The 13536-nt window shown below is 34.7% G+C and overlaps 1 protein-coding gene across 3 annotated transcripts; it reads right to left on the bottom strand.

Annotated features, from left to right (window-relative positions):
* Positions 1 to 3499: 3499 nt before the first annotated feature.
* LOC128161784 (uncharacterized) lies at positions 3500 to 11547 on the bottom strand. 3 transcript variants are annotated; one of them, XM_052825176.1, is made up of 7 exons: positions 11395 to 11486; positions 9936 to 10056; positions 9770 to 9830; positions 7154 to 7374; positions 5970 to 6117; positions 4826 to 4960; positions 3500 to 4087 (listed from the first exon to the last, which is right to left on the bottom strand). In XM_052825176.1, the coding sequence occupies exons 3-7, from the start codon at positions 9828 to 9830 to the stop codon at positions 4071 to 4073; spliced, it is 582 nt and encodes a 193-aa protein (XP_052681136.1). In that variant the 5' UTR covers positions 9936 to 10056; positions 11395 to 11486; the 3' UTR covers positions 3500 to 4070. The 3 variants fall into 3 exon arrangements, with proteins under 3 accessions (XP_052681136.1, XP_052681135.1, XP_052681138.1); XM_052825175.1 differs by lacking the exon at positions 9936 to 10056 and having other exon boundaries at positions 11395 to 11547; XM_052825178.1 differs by lacking the exon at positions 9936 to 10056 and having other exon boundaries at positions 9770 to 9879.
* Between the last annotated feature and the right edge of the window lie 1989 nt (positions 11548 to 13536).

The following is a 13536-nucleotide window of genomic DNA, read 5'->3' on the forward strand; positions in this document are numbered from 1 at the left end:
TATCCTTACTGGGATTTTTCTTCATAATCATTTTTTTTAATAAAAATCGTGTTTACGGACGATTCGCATGCACCACGAGCAATTAGTGTACACTTGACGTACATGTAAGTAAGACGTATATATATGTACTGTGCGTTCAATTGATATGTTGATGGTCAGCACATACGACTTGCAGTTAACGAACGAGTAACTAAGGGGTCGGTCAAGTAAGATCTCCTTACGTCATTCGTGCAACTCAAATCTTACGGTTATCTTACGGGTTCCTTATGTGAAGCGCAAGTGCAGCGTACGTTTTCAAATCTTGCAAGGAAACCGTTGTAATTGTCCAACAGCCAAATCGTAAGATGCAATTGTATGTCTTGCAATATTTTTATTAAAATCTACCCGTAGATCACCCGTAGAAGCACGTACGAAAGTTGTGACTAAGGCTTTATCTGTCCACACTCAACAGTATTCTTTTCCTCTACACCATGATTTACTTTTATAATCACAATTACCATTAAAATGGAGCATATTATAATGAATAAGAAATCGTGATAAAATAGAGGTGATACACTGTATTAGATTTACAAGAAGTAACTTGCTGGAATTACTGACAGCTCAATCATTCAGAAAATACTGGTCACAATCAGAATCCTCACCGTGAGAATAATGGTTATGTACGGTATCCAAATGATGACTGATCAATTAAGTTACCCAGCTAAGATGCACCTTTCATGAACTTGTGTTTAAAATTTACCTGGGAATGAAACCTGCTCCTAAACTTAATCGTTAATATACTCGGAAAAATGTAACCTTGTAATTCATCTAAAGAAACATTTTTTGCAGAAGTGACATCTTAAATCTTAAAAAACATCCATACAACTCGTGTTTATATTTGACACATTTATGCACTTCAATCCTTTAAGCCAGAATAGCGAAAATGTTTAGGGACATAGAGTGACTTTTATGCAAGTGATACATGTCTTCTTTTATTTTTTTTTTAAATAAAATTCATAAATCAACTGAATATGATCATCGTCTCAAGCCACTGTCTGCAGTAGTATAGCTCTCTCTCTCTCTCTCTCTCTCTCTCTCTCTCTCTCTCTCTCTCTCTCTCTCTCTCTCGCTCTCCTCTCTCTCTCTCTCATTCTCTCTCTCTCTCTCTCTCTCTCTCTCTCTCTCTCCTCTCTCTCTCTCTCTCTCTCTCTCTCTCTCTCTCTCTCTCTCTCTCACACACTCTCACTCTCTCTCTCTCTCTATCTCTCTCTCTCTCTCTCTCTCTCTCTCTCTCTTTCTTTCTCTCTCTCCTGACTGCTGGAATTATAGCTAAATCATTGAAATTTTATATATTTACACCAAATACGGATTGACTTTCCTCTTTAGGCAATGAAAAAAATATTGTTTTCAACAGACGAAAGTTTGATGGGTGGCAATTGTTGCATCAAGATATATATTACAGTTTGTTGCGTAAATTGTGATTTGTTGATCAAAGCACTGGCGTCGGAAGCAAATTGAAAGTGGGGGGGCTAGACTGATCCTCAGAAATATTGAGAGAGAAAAAAATAATTCCCAAAATCATGAAAATCCTAATCCGGGGGGGGGGGGGGGGGGGGGGGGGGGGGGGGGGGGGGGGGGGGGGGGGGGGGGGGGGGGGGGGGGGGGGGGGGGGGGGGGGGGGTGGGGGGGGGGGTAGTTTACCTATAGTTCCAATAAAAAAAAAAATCTTACCTACCTAATTTTTTTTTTCAAAAGTAACGAAATTCTTATTCCGGGGGGGGGGGGGGGGGGGCTTGTATGACTTTAACTCCAACCTCTCAATCTTTCAAACGTACATTACGGAACAATAATGTTGCCTGCGAAAAAAAAGTGGGGGGGGGGGGGGGCTGAACCCTCTATTCTGCTATGTGTCTAATGGTAAGGTCTAACTTTGCAAAAAAAGTGGGAGGAAAAAGCCGACGCATCAGAGGCCAGTTTTCAAATATGATAACTCGTATAGGTCAATATTTATTTGTCTCATGCAAACACGACCAGATGGGAGACAGTCCTATAGGCCGTGATTTGCGACGATGGAATTATATTTTGTTATTCTAATAGTAAACTGCAAATTAGTTTCTACCATTTCGATACAGCCAATCGAGTTGGGCATTATTTATGTTAAGTTGAGAACTAAAACAAACATTTTAATTTATGTTACAAAATATATGACAATTATCACAGCGTACTAACAAGGACATATCACTTATATCAGTAATGAAAGCAGAATGATTGTATACAATCTGTTACTAGTAGTAAGCGAAAAAAAGGCTTCTCCGACGATAAGGTATGCAACCATGCTGAAACGCACACCAACTTTTCTGTTGTTAAGGGGGCTTGGGGGGTAGCTGCCATTTTAGACAATATTGATCTCCTTTAAAAGAAGAGCTCCATATAAAGATAATGGGAAGTGATTAAATTTTATATTAAAATATATGATTTTTTTTCTTTATCAAATAGTAGTTGATAGCTTCAGAAGTCGCATATAAAATTTTCAAATAAATCTGATGGTTTTATATTATATTTTGACCCCCCAGCCTCCTTAATATAGCATTGAATCGTGATTTTTTTGAAGTATACAGTATCATAACTTCAGCGGTGTGTGCATACAAATTTTCATAACGCGTTAACACGCGTTACTCAATTTGTATTCACACATCGCTGCAATTATGAGAATGTATACTTCAAAAAATCATGATTTAATGCTTATATTTACATTTTTTTAACGTCTTGCCTTTGTCTGCGAATGTGATTTATATCTTATCCTAATAGTAAGTTCATATTTTAAAGTTGGAAGAGCCTTAGTAACAGCCACAAGCGTGAACTTTAATTGTCGCTTGTGACGTTGCAGTTTACAGGGTTCAAGGTTTGTGACGTCACAATAAAACTCGTCATTTTAACCTTTGAGTACCCTGTGTGTATTACAGAGTTATAACTGCCGTAGCTTTCAACACGCTTTACACGCAAAAAACATATGGAATGTAAATATTCACTGATCAAAATGATATTGGTACCCTGTGATAATTGTCGTATATTTTGTAACGTGCTATAGAATACTATCAGGAATTTTCAGAATGTTCCAATTTCTATTCTAAGGCTTGATACTGTTCTTAGCAAATATTTATAATAATTAAAAGCAAAATGTGTACTTGCCTGTCATTTGAAAAAAATGATTTTAAACCATCTAAATTTTTGTACAGTGTAAAAGACAATAGGTTTACATTTTTCGTGTACATTGACAACGGCATAGCTTCATAACGGTCAAGTTATGACCGTGACTTCATAAAATGGTCACAGTTTTCAGACTTCACACACCTTTTGAAACCACCCTCGCATTACTGAATTGATAATTATCAATATTAAAAGTTCAATTAATGAGTTGGCGCACAGTCAATAAACGTATATGCGAGACTGGCCGTGAGAATCCAACGATGGCATACCAATGACGGTCATTTGTTTTTTGCAAATAAAACAAACATCATGGTGTGGCATATCCAATTTTATGCAATAAATAGAAATGTGCTAAACTGAGAAAACGTGTTTTGAACAAAGTAAATTTTTAACAATATGGGGTTTTTTAATAAATATAATACATGATATGTGCAAGACCGTTGATGGCTGAATGTCTGTGATCAAACTCAATGCATCAAATATTAAAGTTAGGTATACATAATCTACAAACAAAATGTATTTACATTGACCAAAATATTATAGCTAGTACATTACTGGATATTTACAAATAATATGTTCATTTGTTCTTGTTGTAAATTATACTATTACCTTTTTCCTTGCTGTTAATACCCGATAAATCGCCATAGTGTTGGCAGTGTAGCATAGAATGCATAGAACATATCCCTGAACATGCAAGAATCCATTTAAAGCTTTATACATATATAAATTATACAAATTCATTGTGGTAGTAACAGTCTGTCGTATATTCATCTTTGCTCGGGTTTAGATTCTGGAGGATCGTCAAAATATGGCGGCTCTGTGTGCTTGTTTCCTTGCAAAGTCTGGTAGGTATAGCTTTTGTCCACTTGCTAGCTTGGGCTGCTCTAATGTTTCAACGGGGCTGAAAGGAGAAAAACATTTAATTATTTATAATTGTTATCACGCATGATGACAATGACAGTTTTGGGTTGTTGTTTTTTTGTTTTTGGTTTTTGTTTTTTTTTTGGCTTTTTTTTTGGGGGGGGGGGGGGGGTGGTCCTCATATAACTTATTTTAAGAAGGAAGACAAGAAAAGAACTAAGCCGTTTTCCTTCTACGATACATGCACGCAAAATTTTTATATATTGTTTACCTGCTGTCGAGATAGATTGAATTTGCTAAATTGAATTAAAACATGAAGAGCATTAGAGGCGTGTATGCCTATCTTTAATTTCCGGCATTCAGGAGTCAAGAAATACAAAAGTCTTGTCAACAAAAAATCCAATCTCTTAGCGGTTCATGTTAGGTTTACATTCCTCTTGACTTACATTTAAGCTTACTTTCTTCTTACTTTCTTTTAATCATACTTATGTACTTGTACATGTACAAATACGATCTCTGTGTCGGTTTACAGTTACTTGTATTCAAAGTACATATAAGACCAATTTTCGGTCGTTACAAATATTTATATAGGACTATGTTTTTGTCACAAAGGAATTATATGTCCAGGAGGACATCTTGCTCTTTGATTTTTCTGTTGACGCTCTTTTCACGAACACCTTTCCTTCGCTCAATGTTCATATGGAGGCCTTCGCCTGACCATCCAGCCTATTAAAACCAGTATTTTGAACTATAAAGCATCTGTTATAGTGAACGGTACCTGTGCTCCCTGGACTATGCCTCTGCTCCCCACCCCTGTATTTCCTGCAAGTGCCAATGATCCATAGCACGACAAACACTATGGCTGTTATTCCGAAAATCACTCCGCCTATGATTCCACCAATAACTCCCCAGTCTAAAGACATCAAAGAATATTATTGTCATCTTGTAAATTCTGAATTTACCGGGTTGCAGTAAATACAACATTTACAACATGACATTAAGACGATCATTAGTAATTGACGACTATCGTTGTTCTTGTAGATTTTCTCATTCGTCTACTATATTGGTTTGGTCCTATTTTGAATTACTTTAAAAACATTTGCTCAATAAACTTAAAGACGATTAAATTACAGAAATAAAGAACTTGAAATAAGAATATGTAACAGTATCACAATGAGCATCAAACAAACAAATTCAGGTGTATAAAATTGTTGCTTTTCGTCACAAAACGTATTGGCTTAGGGTGAAATAATTAGAGTGTTTTCCATCATTTACGCAAAAACACATTCACATATATAATTTCTGCCCATCGTTACACATATATAAATGCATATTTCGCTCAATTAATCCTCCACAAAATGTATTGGCCCAAGTAAAAATACTTGTACCCAAAATACATCTATGCATATCAATTCTTTAATACCTATAACATTTTGTTTAAGGGCTTACAGAAACGCTATCGTTTTATTAATAGAGAATGTGCATACGTGGGTAAGATTTGCCTAGCTTTTCTTAGATAATAAGCAGATATAGAATAACTTAATTTGCTTCTATACTATATATACATAATAATTAGCTTGTAGATACACTTTGTTAGAACATGAGCATCACAGGACGGCCCATGCACTAAATTTTCTTTCGTTACATAACTCTTAGAAAACTGTGAGTGGATGTCATCAAAAAGAAACCATACCAGTAGGTTTGATTATTTAATAACTAACAGATACGCTATAAACTTGAATTATTTTACTGAATATTATTGTAATAAAGTATTATTCAGGTTTACTTTTTAGCTTTTTTAAAATTTGAAACTCTCCCCAATTCTTTATAAAGAGCTCTTCATTTTTAAAACTAAAGGGGCCCTCATAAACTCATTAACACTAAAAGTACAAACATTGGTATACGTCTACGAATCGACTTACTTGTTTTGTAACGGTCTGCGGGAATGTTAGCTGTAAGAATGATGTCAAAACTAGCGCTAGTCAGTGAATTGTTTTTTCTCGTTATATTCATTCCTAGAAAGAATGTTGAGCAGTATGGCTCTATATCCCTCTCCAAGCATGTCTCGTTCTGCAAAATAATAATTGTCTACAATTCAAATCTGACAGCATCAGGGACAAATAGCCTACCAGAATCCCAAAAGGAAATTCCCAGGCTCAGGGATTGAAAACACCCAACGAGCTGGATATGAAAAACAACACCAATTGACGATTTTGGTCATGATTATGGCTTCTTTTTTTTTCTCATTTTAACGACAGACCTACCACACATATGTGAGCAGGTACGTGTACATACTAGTATGGTTGCACAATAAGTAAATAGATAAATCATCAACAATTAAATTGTTCACTCTATCATTATAAACCAATCACATCAGTAAAAGGATTGTTTAATCAACCAATCTATGACCAATTGCAATTAATTGTTAGGCTGAAGCTAACCTGATCCTTAGTAGAATCACATCTAAAGTCAATGCTGTTGTTGTTTGTATGAATTAATTTATCTTTCTAAATAAATTCCAATAGAATTGCAAATCATGAGATTTTTACATTGTACCACGTTATCTGTTACACTGTTCTATATATCGATAAGATTGCATTCTAAAATGCAATGTTTGTTAGGTTGGCACTTTTTTGTTCACGCGTAAAGTTGTTGACGTCTTGTAGTGTGCTGTGCAATTCACAATAAAATTATTATGATGCTATTAAGATCACAAAGTAATATTAAAAACAGATTACCTGTCATTGAGTGATATTCACCGCATATTGAGCTAAGTTTGCATGCATATATGTCATACATTTTGTATCGGCCAGTTTAATTGGTGAAAAAAAAATCAAAAGCGTATAATTAAATTACTCAAAAGTTAGGATCTTTAAACAACCCAACAGTATGTTGTACTGTATATATTTATATAGTGTTGAAAACATTATAGTTGTAATAAAAAAGTTTAGCTCTAATACATAATTACGTATTGCTTGCGCAAACTAGAACAGGACAATGTAAAGTGAGATCGTCGAGGGGATGTAAAACAACAAAGAATCAATCAGTCATTCAACTAATCATTATGTAAATACATGTAATTGTATAAAAGTATTGATCAACTTACACGTTCTGTCGGCTTAAACACGTCCTGTTTGAACTCAAGTTGAACCGAGCAATCAGAATCGTTATTACCCACTACGGTGGCGCAGAGCTCACAGTTTTTTGCGAGCGCATCTGCGCAGATCGCGGCCAACTGGTGACATGCTCGAGTCTCCCTGCCAGTGAACTTGAGGGTCACAGGCGGATCATCTGGCACCATTTGGATTAGGAATTCACAGCCTTTCGCTACGATTGATATTAAAAGGGGCCAGTAAGTTATTATCAAAAATATATGCAATATAGACACTCGGTCTTTTTTTTGTATTACCTAATATACAATTATACTATTAATAAAAATATCATGATACAATATCATATCATAAAAATCCATAAAATTCATAAAATATCTTATCGTATCATCTAACTTTTTACAAAATAAGATATGATATAATATTGTATCATATATAACAATAGTGTATCATATTAAAAAATACTATATCATAGAAATAATGTTATATCGTTAAACAACAAACACATCTATCAAGCAGGATTGAGTGAGGTAGGAGATTTTTAGCATCCTTGATAATGGAGATCTGGCTCTGCATCTGAAGCTACATGTACCATTGCGATTCATTGATATTATATTTTAATCAACTATGCAAGCTATTATCTATATAACATGTGACTTGTTTCAAAAAACTAGACCTTATTCAGCATCCAAAACTTATGGGTCAGATTCAGCATTCAAGCCTGCCAGGTGCATCAGTATCATAAGGCACATGATTCATGCAAGTTTGATGAAGTTAGAACGGACCAGTAATAATTAATATATAATCATCAGAGAGCACCTGCTCCAAAAACTTGAACCAGCTCTTAAAACCTTAACCTTCTCCAGGATCTGAAACCTATGGGTCATACTGTGGAATCATTAGAATTCGGGGTGGCTCAATTTTCGTGGTATTCGTGGGTAGCCCTCTCCAACGAATTTACATTCTCCACAAAAAACTAATTATGAAAGAATTAAGTTTTTCTACTGAAACTGAAAACCGACGCATCCACGAAATTACGTCCCTACGAATAAGCAAAAATCCTACAATCCACGAAAACATAGTTCAGTATTTATGTCTGTAAAGTGCATTAGTATAAGTACTAATATAAGAAGCACCATCCATGAAAGTTTGGTGAAATTAGGACCAGTGATAACTAAGATATATATTTTTAGTATCCTTAATAATGGAGATCAGGCTCTGCATCTGAAAGTACCTCTGCGATTCATTTATTTTATAGTTAAATCAACTATGCAGGTTTGAAATAGTCCTATTATCTATTGAATAATTGTGTGACCTGTTCCAAAAAAGTTAACTTCATCCAGAATCCGAAACGTATGGCTCAAATTCAGCATTCAAGCTTATCAATTGCATCAGTATTATAAGACGTACCATTCATGAAAGTTTGGTGAATTTAGGACCATTAATAACTAAGATTTAATCATCAGAGGGCACCTGCTCTAAAAACTTTAACCACCTCTAAGAACCTTAGTCTCCTCTAGCATCCGAGACCTATGGCTCAGATTCAGCGTTCAAGAATGTCAAGTGCATCAGTATCATAAGACACACCATCAATGCAAGTTTGGTGAAGTACAGACCAGATGTTTCCCAGTCGAAAAACCAGTCGGAAAACACCCATATTTTGCTACAAAACATCAATTTATCAAAATAATGCAATGTTCATGACGTCATTTCTACATTATGACGTCACTGTGGTGATAACCTTTTACACCTTTATTTCCAATATGATTTCAACTATCTTTCATCTTATTTTAAAGCTCTTTCTAAAACTTTGATTTTGGGGGGCAAAAATTGCATAAAACCGCACTTAGTCCTTTGGTTAAGGTAAGACAAGTAATAACTAAGAAATAATCATCAGAGGGCACCTGCTCCAAAAACTTAAACCAGCTCTAAAAACCTTAACCTCCTCCAGCATCCGAAACCTATGACTCAAATTCAGCATTCAAGCCTGTCAGTTCATTAGGATCATATGACGCACTATCCTTGCACGTTTGGTGAAGTTAGGACCAGTAGTAACTTAGAAATTGCTATCAAAGGGCGCCTGCACCCAAAACTTCAACCTGCTCCAAAAACCTCAACATCCTCCAGCATCTAAAATCAATGGCTGGCCCATGCAGACTCAGCATTGTTACAACGCACCTTGAAAAATTACGCACTTTAAAAAAAAATTTCAAAGTGGGTTAACTTGGTTCAAAATTTAACGCACTTTGAAAAAAATTTTCAAAGTGCGTTGCCACACAGCATCCAAGTCTTTCAAGTCCATAAGTAGGTCCAGATACATCACAGGGGCATCGTATCCGCTCTACACTTTATGACATAAATATATATAAATATTTATATATATGTCATAGAGTGTAGAGCGGATACGATGCCCCTGTGCCCTGACTTCGTCTCGGTGAGCTAAAAATAACAAAGTTTACGAGTGATAGTCCTAGGAAATATATTAATAACTGGGTTTCTTTTTTATTATTTTACCATAAATTTTATTCAAAATTTGAACAGGATTTAATTACTTGCGCTGCTAATTGTATTAAAATATGTCTTATAATCATCATACGTTCAAATTAACTTACTATCTTCGAAAAAGGCAAAAGGCAAGGAGGTCAAGGCAGCAAATATGACGATCGTCTTCATCTTGAGCAATAAAAGTGCAACGTTATTTGACTTGTATGTACTAGTGTGTCTGTAAAAAATGAATTTTAAAAAAGTACAATATATATTTATAAATGATACAAGTACCACGTGTTTGAATTTTGTAGTTTCTATATCCAATCTGTGATTGGTCGTTTGTGTAACTCAGGCGTGTCTCTGATTGGTCGTTTGTATAACTCAGGCGTGTCGAGAGCTACCTAGGTATGTTCTTAAAGTAGAAGAGGTATAGATTCGAATTTACTACCAATCGTTCAACAGACTCTAGCACACCAGGACTATGTTTTGTATTTGTAATATCGACGTTTACTTAATGAAATGTTTGGTCTTTTTATAATGTAGATTGTATCAATGTATATGATTTTATAAAGTCTGTTGCACTCGCACATGCGAGCTGTTTCTATGTACTAGTATTGCTGTTTTAAGTTTTAGTTTTTAGATAGTTTATGTTCGTTTGAACGGGGAAATAAGAACATAAAAAAGCTTAGCTGCTGCATTAAACAGGTCCAGTACAATCACTAGATTTAACTATGTAGCTTGATTTACCTACATACTAGCTTTATTTACCTACCAGAAAGATTTATTTAGCTACTCAATCATACTTTTTTGTTAAATGGACATTTGTTCTAAAAATCGCACTTAGGTGCGGCAATAATTTTCAATTTTAAACAGATCTGAAAACAATTTATGAAAAAACACTCCTAAAAATGTTGCTCTTTTGTGCAAATGCAGTCGAAGTTGTAAAAATTGTGGGGCTATGTATGAACTGTTTATATGTTACCAAAACAGCAACTTCTTAAATGGAATAATAAAGAAGAACAGTTCTGGTTAACATGATGATTGGTAATAATTCAGCACAATGTGAAGTAATCACACTTATATATGCCTCATCGCACACAAGGGGTCTTAGAGTAACTCAATGAATTCTGAAATGCGTGTTTTTCTTAAAACTGCTCAAAAGCAGCGATGCTTTGACTATTTTTGCTCTGAGTTGCTTTAATAAAACTACTCAGTACAAATACAGGTTGACATTTCCTTGTAACTTTTTGGGAGTTGATTTTAATCAACTCTCTTAAAATCAACTCTCTTATGCAGTTACTCAAGCAAACCGGAAGTGAAACAGTGTTTGGACCTATGCACAAATCATCACCGCTGACAAGACTTAGTTCTTAAAAATAATCAATAAATTCCATGTAATTTATGCTGAAGCATTGTTTTTTTTAAGGAAACTTATTTATAAATACCCTGAAAATAGTCAGATCTAATAGCACGAACGATTTCTTATTTTGTAGTCGTATGTATTTCTACCCCAGAGTTCAATGTACTTTCGTTCAGCCAAACGCTCGGCTGTCTCCGTAAATCTTCGACAAACTATCTTTTGCTTGTAGGAGATTAACAGAGACAGCCGAGCATCTGGTTAAACGAGCCTAGAGTTCAATATTGCTTGGATCCTTACAATTTTTTAGAAATATTTCGATTATTGATCGGCATATGATTCATAAAGAAGATGGATGAGTAAAATGGTTTTAAAAGATTAAAGCAATGTTACCTTCTGTGAAATGAATTTAATCCTATACCCTCGAAAACAGCTTATCCGACTAGATCTGTAAGCAGCTATACGCGACATGTACTTGAAGTGTACAAAGTCTTGTGACAAATGCTCATCTAGTTACGAACAGTCCCAACAGCCTAAGTACTGCTCAGTCCATGAACTCTTTAATTTAATCGGTACTCTCCGGGCTTTTTCTGCAGACCTCAACGATGGTAGGTTAATCCCGAGAAGTCAAGATTTTAAATTTTTTTTTTATTATTTATTTTTTGGCCGTAAATCGTGTTTGCTTTTAATAATTTCCCACTTGGAGAAACATTAAAAATTCACATTATTAAGTTATTTTAAATACCGATAAAAGAATTGTCGTATGTCAAGTGAGATTTCTTTACGTCATTGTTGCAACGCAGATCGTACAGTTATCTTACGGGTTCCTTAGTTAAAGCGCAAGTGCAGCGTACGTTTTCAGATCCTGCAAGTAAAGATTTTTCATTAAAATCCGCCTGAAGACTATCCGTAGAAGCACTTTCGATCAGTTTTGACTAAGGCTTATAAGGCGTAATCTGTTCGAACAGTATTCCTTTTTGGTTAAGAGAACTCTTTCCTCCAATCAAAGATTTGCTTTTATTTGCGCAATTACTATTAGAATGAAGTATGTTATATTGAAAACATTCTTGATGAAATAGGGTACGTGATACACTGTAATAGAATTACTTCCTCTGAGATACTTTTTCCAAAATGAAAAAAGCGTAAGTCCGTGCTTGATAAAGTTTTGCTACGTTTGTTGAAGGCTCTGTTTTTCTGGTATTTATCCAAAAAATTTCAAAAATCAAAATCTAAGTAATATGCACATATTTGATATATGTACAACTGATCTACAAAACAACAGTTCCCTGTCTTGAAAACTGCATGAGGAGTTAACAGTACATGAACAATAGGGAAATCATTTTGGCAGCAGTCCGCCCGCCATTTTCACCAGTTCATTAACCGCTTTTTTCCTTTGGAAACAAGAAAAGTCTAATGTGTTGGCACACAGTTAATAAGTGTATTTTGTTGTGTTGTTTAATAGCAAAATTAATTATCTCTGGCTATCAAAAAATCACAAATAGAGCATTTTTTGCGAAAAAAAACCTTCATGGATATAACATAAAGAACTCGTGAAATATGAAGATGGTGTATTAATCCAATAGGAAATTGCTACATATGCAATTAAAAATTCAAAGCGAAGACATTGAACAACCTTAAACCAGAAAACTAGAGAATAAACTACTAGATGAAATAGATATCGTGCTATGTTATTTTACAAAACCGTTTTTGGTTGAAGGTGGTCTTCGTATTTAAAATTCACATTAAAAAACATAACCCTCTTTTTCCTGAATACACCTGTACGGTACCATTTAAAGTGAAATGAAACCCGATTTTTATTATGCTGTGCGCGGTGTAGTGGTTTGAGCGAACTGTTTTTGCCTTTAGGGCCCTGGGTTCAATCCCCACCCAATTTACGTGCATGTTTATATTTCTTATTTATGATAGTATAAGTATTGTCAATTTTTGTTTTGCTTTAAGTGTCTTAGTTGATGTTTATTATATTTTAACCACCCACATCACGTGCATTTATAATTTTAAAAAAGACATTACTCATAACATATTTTAACGTTAGTACCGCACTGTCAGTTTTCTCGAGCCACTACCTGCACGAGATTTTCAAACTCGATGGAAAGAGGAGACCTAGAAGGAGAGAAAATTCGAAAATTACAAGATTTTTCGTCTGAAAGAAAAAAACTGATTATTGTGTATGAATTACAGTGAGTTGCTAGAATATAATGGATATTATTCAAGATGTAAAAATAAACTATGAATCATCTCAAATTATAGTTATTTATATTTATAAAACACAAATTATTATGAAACATTAATATTTAAAAAAAAGTTCCTATGTAAAGCAAAGCATTACATATACTTGGCCTTACACTTTAACGCTCATGGTATTTCTATTTATTGAAAAAGGTACTTCCCGTTTAAAAACCAAAGACGGCGAAAACATGGGAAAGGGAGCTATACCTCATTGTATATGTGCAAATTTCGATTTTAAACAATCTTAATTTCTGTAAAGGATAGTGAGCTAATATTACACAACGTATA

Source organism: Crassostrea angulata, chromosome 8 (genome assembly GCF_025612915.1).
Source record: "Crassostrea angulata isolate pt1a10 chromosome 8, ASM2561291v2, whole genome shotgun sequence".
Lineage (NCBI taxonomy): Eukaryota > Metazoa > Mollusca > Bivalvia > Ostreida > Ostreidae > Magallana > Magallana angulata.

What these genes read in the sequence shown, in the direction of transcription:
- LOC128161784 (XM_052825175.1), bottom strand. Translation starts at nt 11,472, where the DNA reads ATGTCGCGTATAGCTGCTTACAGATCTAGTCGGATAAGCTGTTTTCGA. An exon ending in TTTTGCCTTTTTCGAAGATA is followed by an intron (nt 7,375 to 9,769) that starts GTAAGTTAATTT and finishes TATCAATCGTAG; the next exon opens with CGAAAGGCTGTGAATTCCTA. An exon ending in TGTTTAAGCCGACAGAACGT is followed by an intron (nt 6,118 to 7,153) that starts GTAAGTTGATCA and finishes ATTATTTTGCAG; the next exon opens with AACGAGACATGCTTGGAGAG.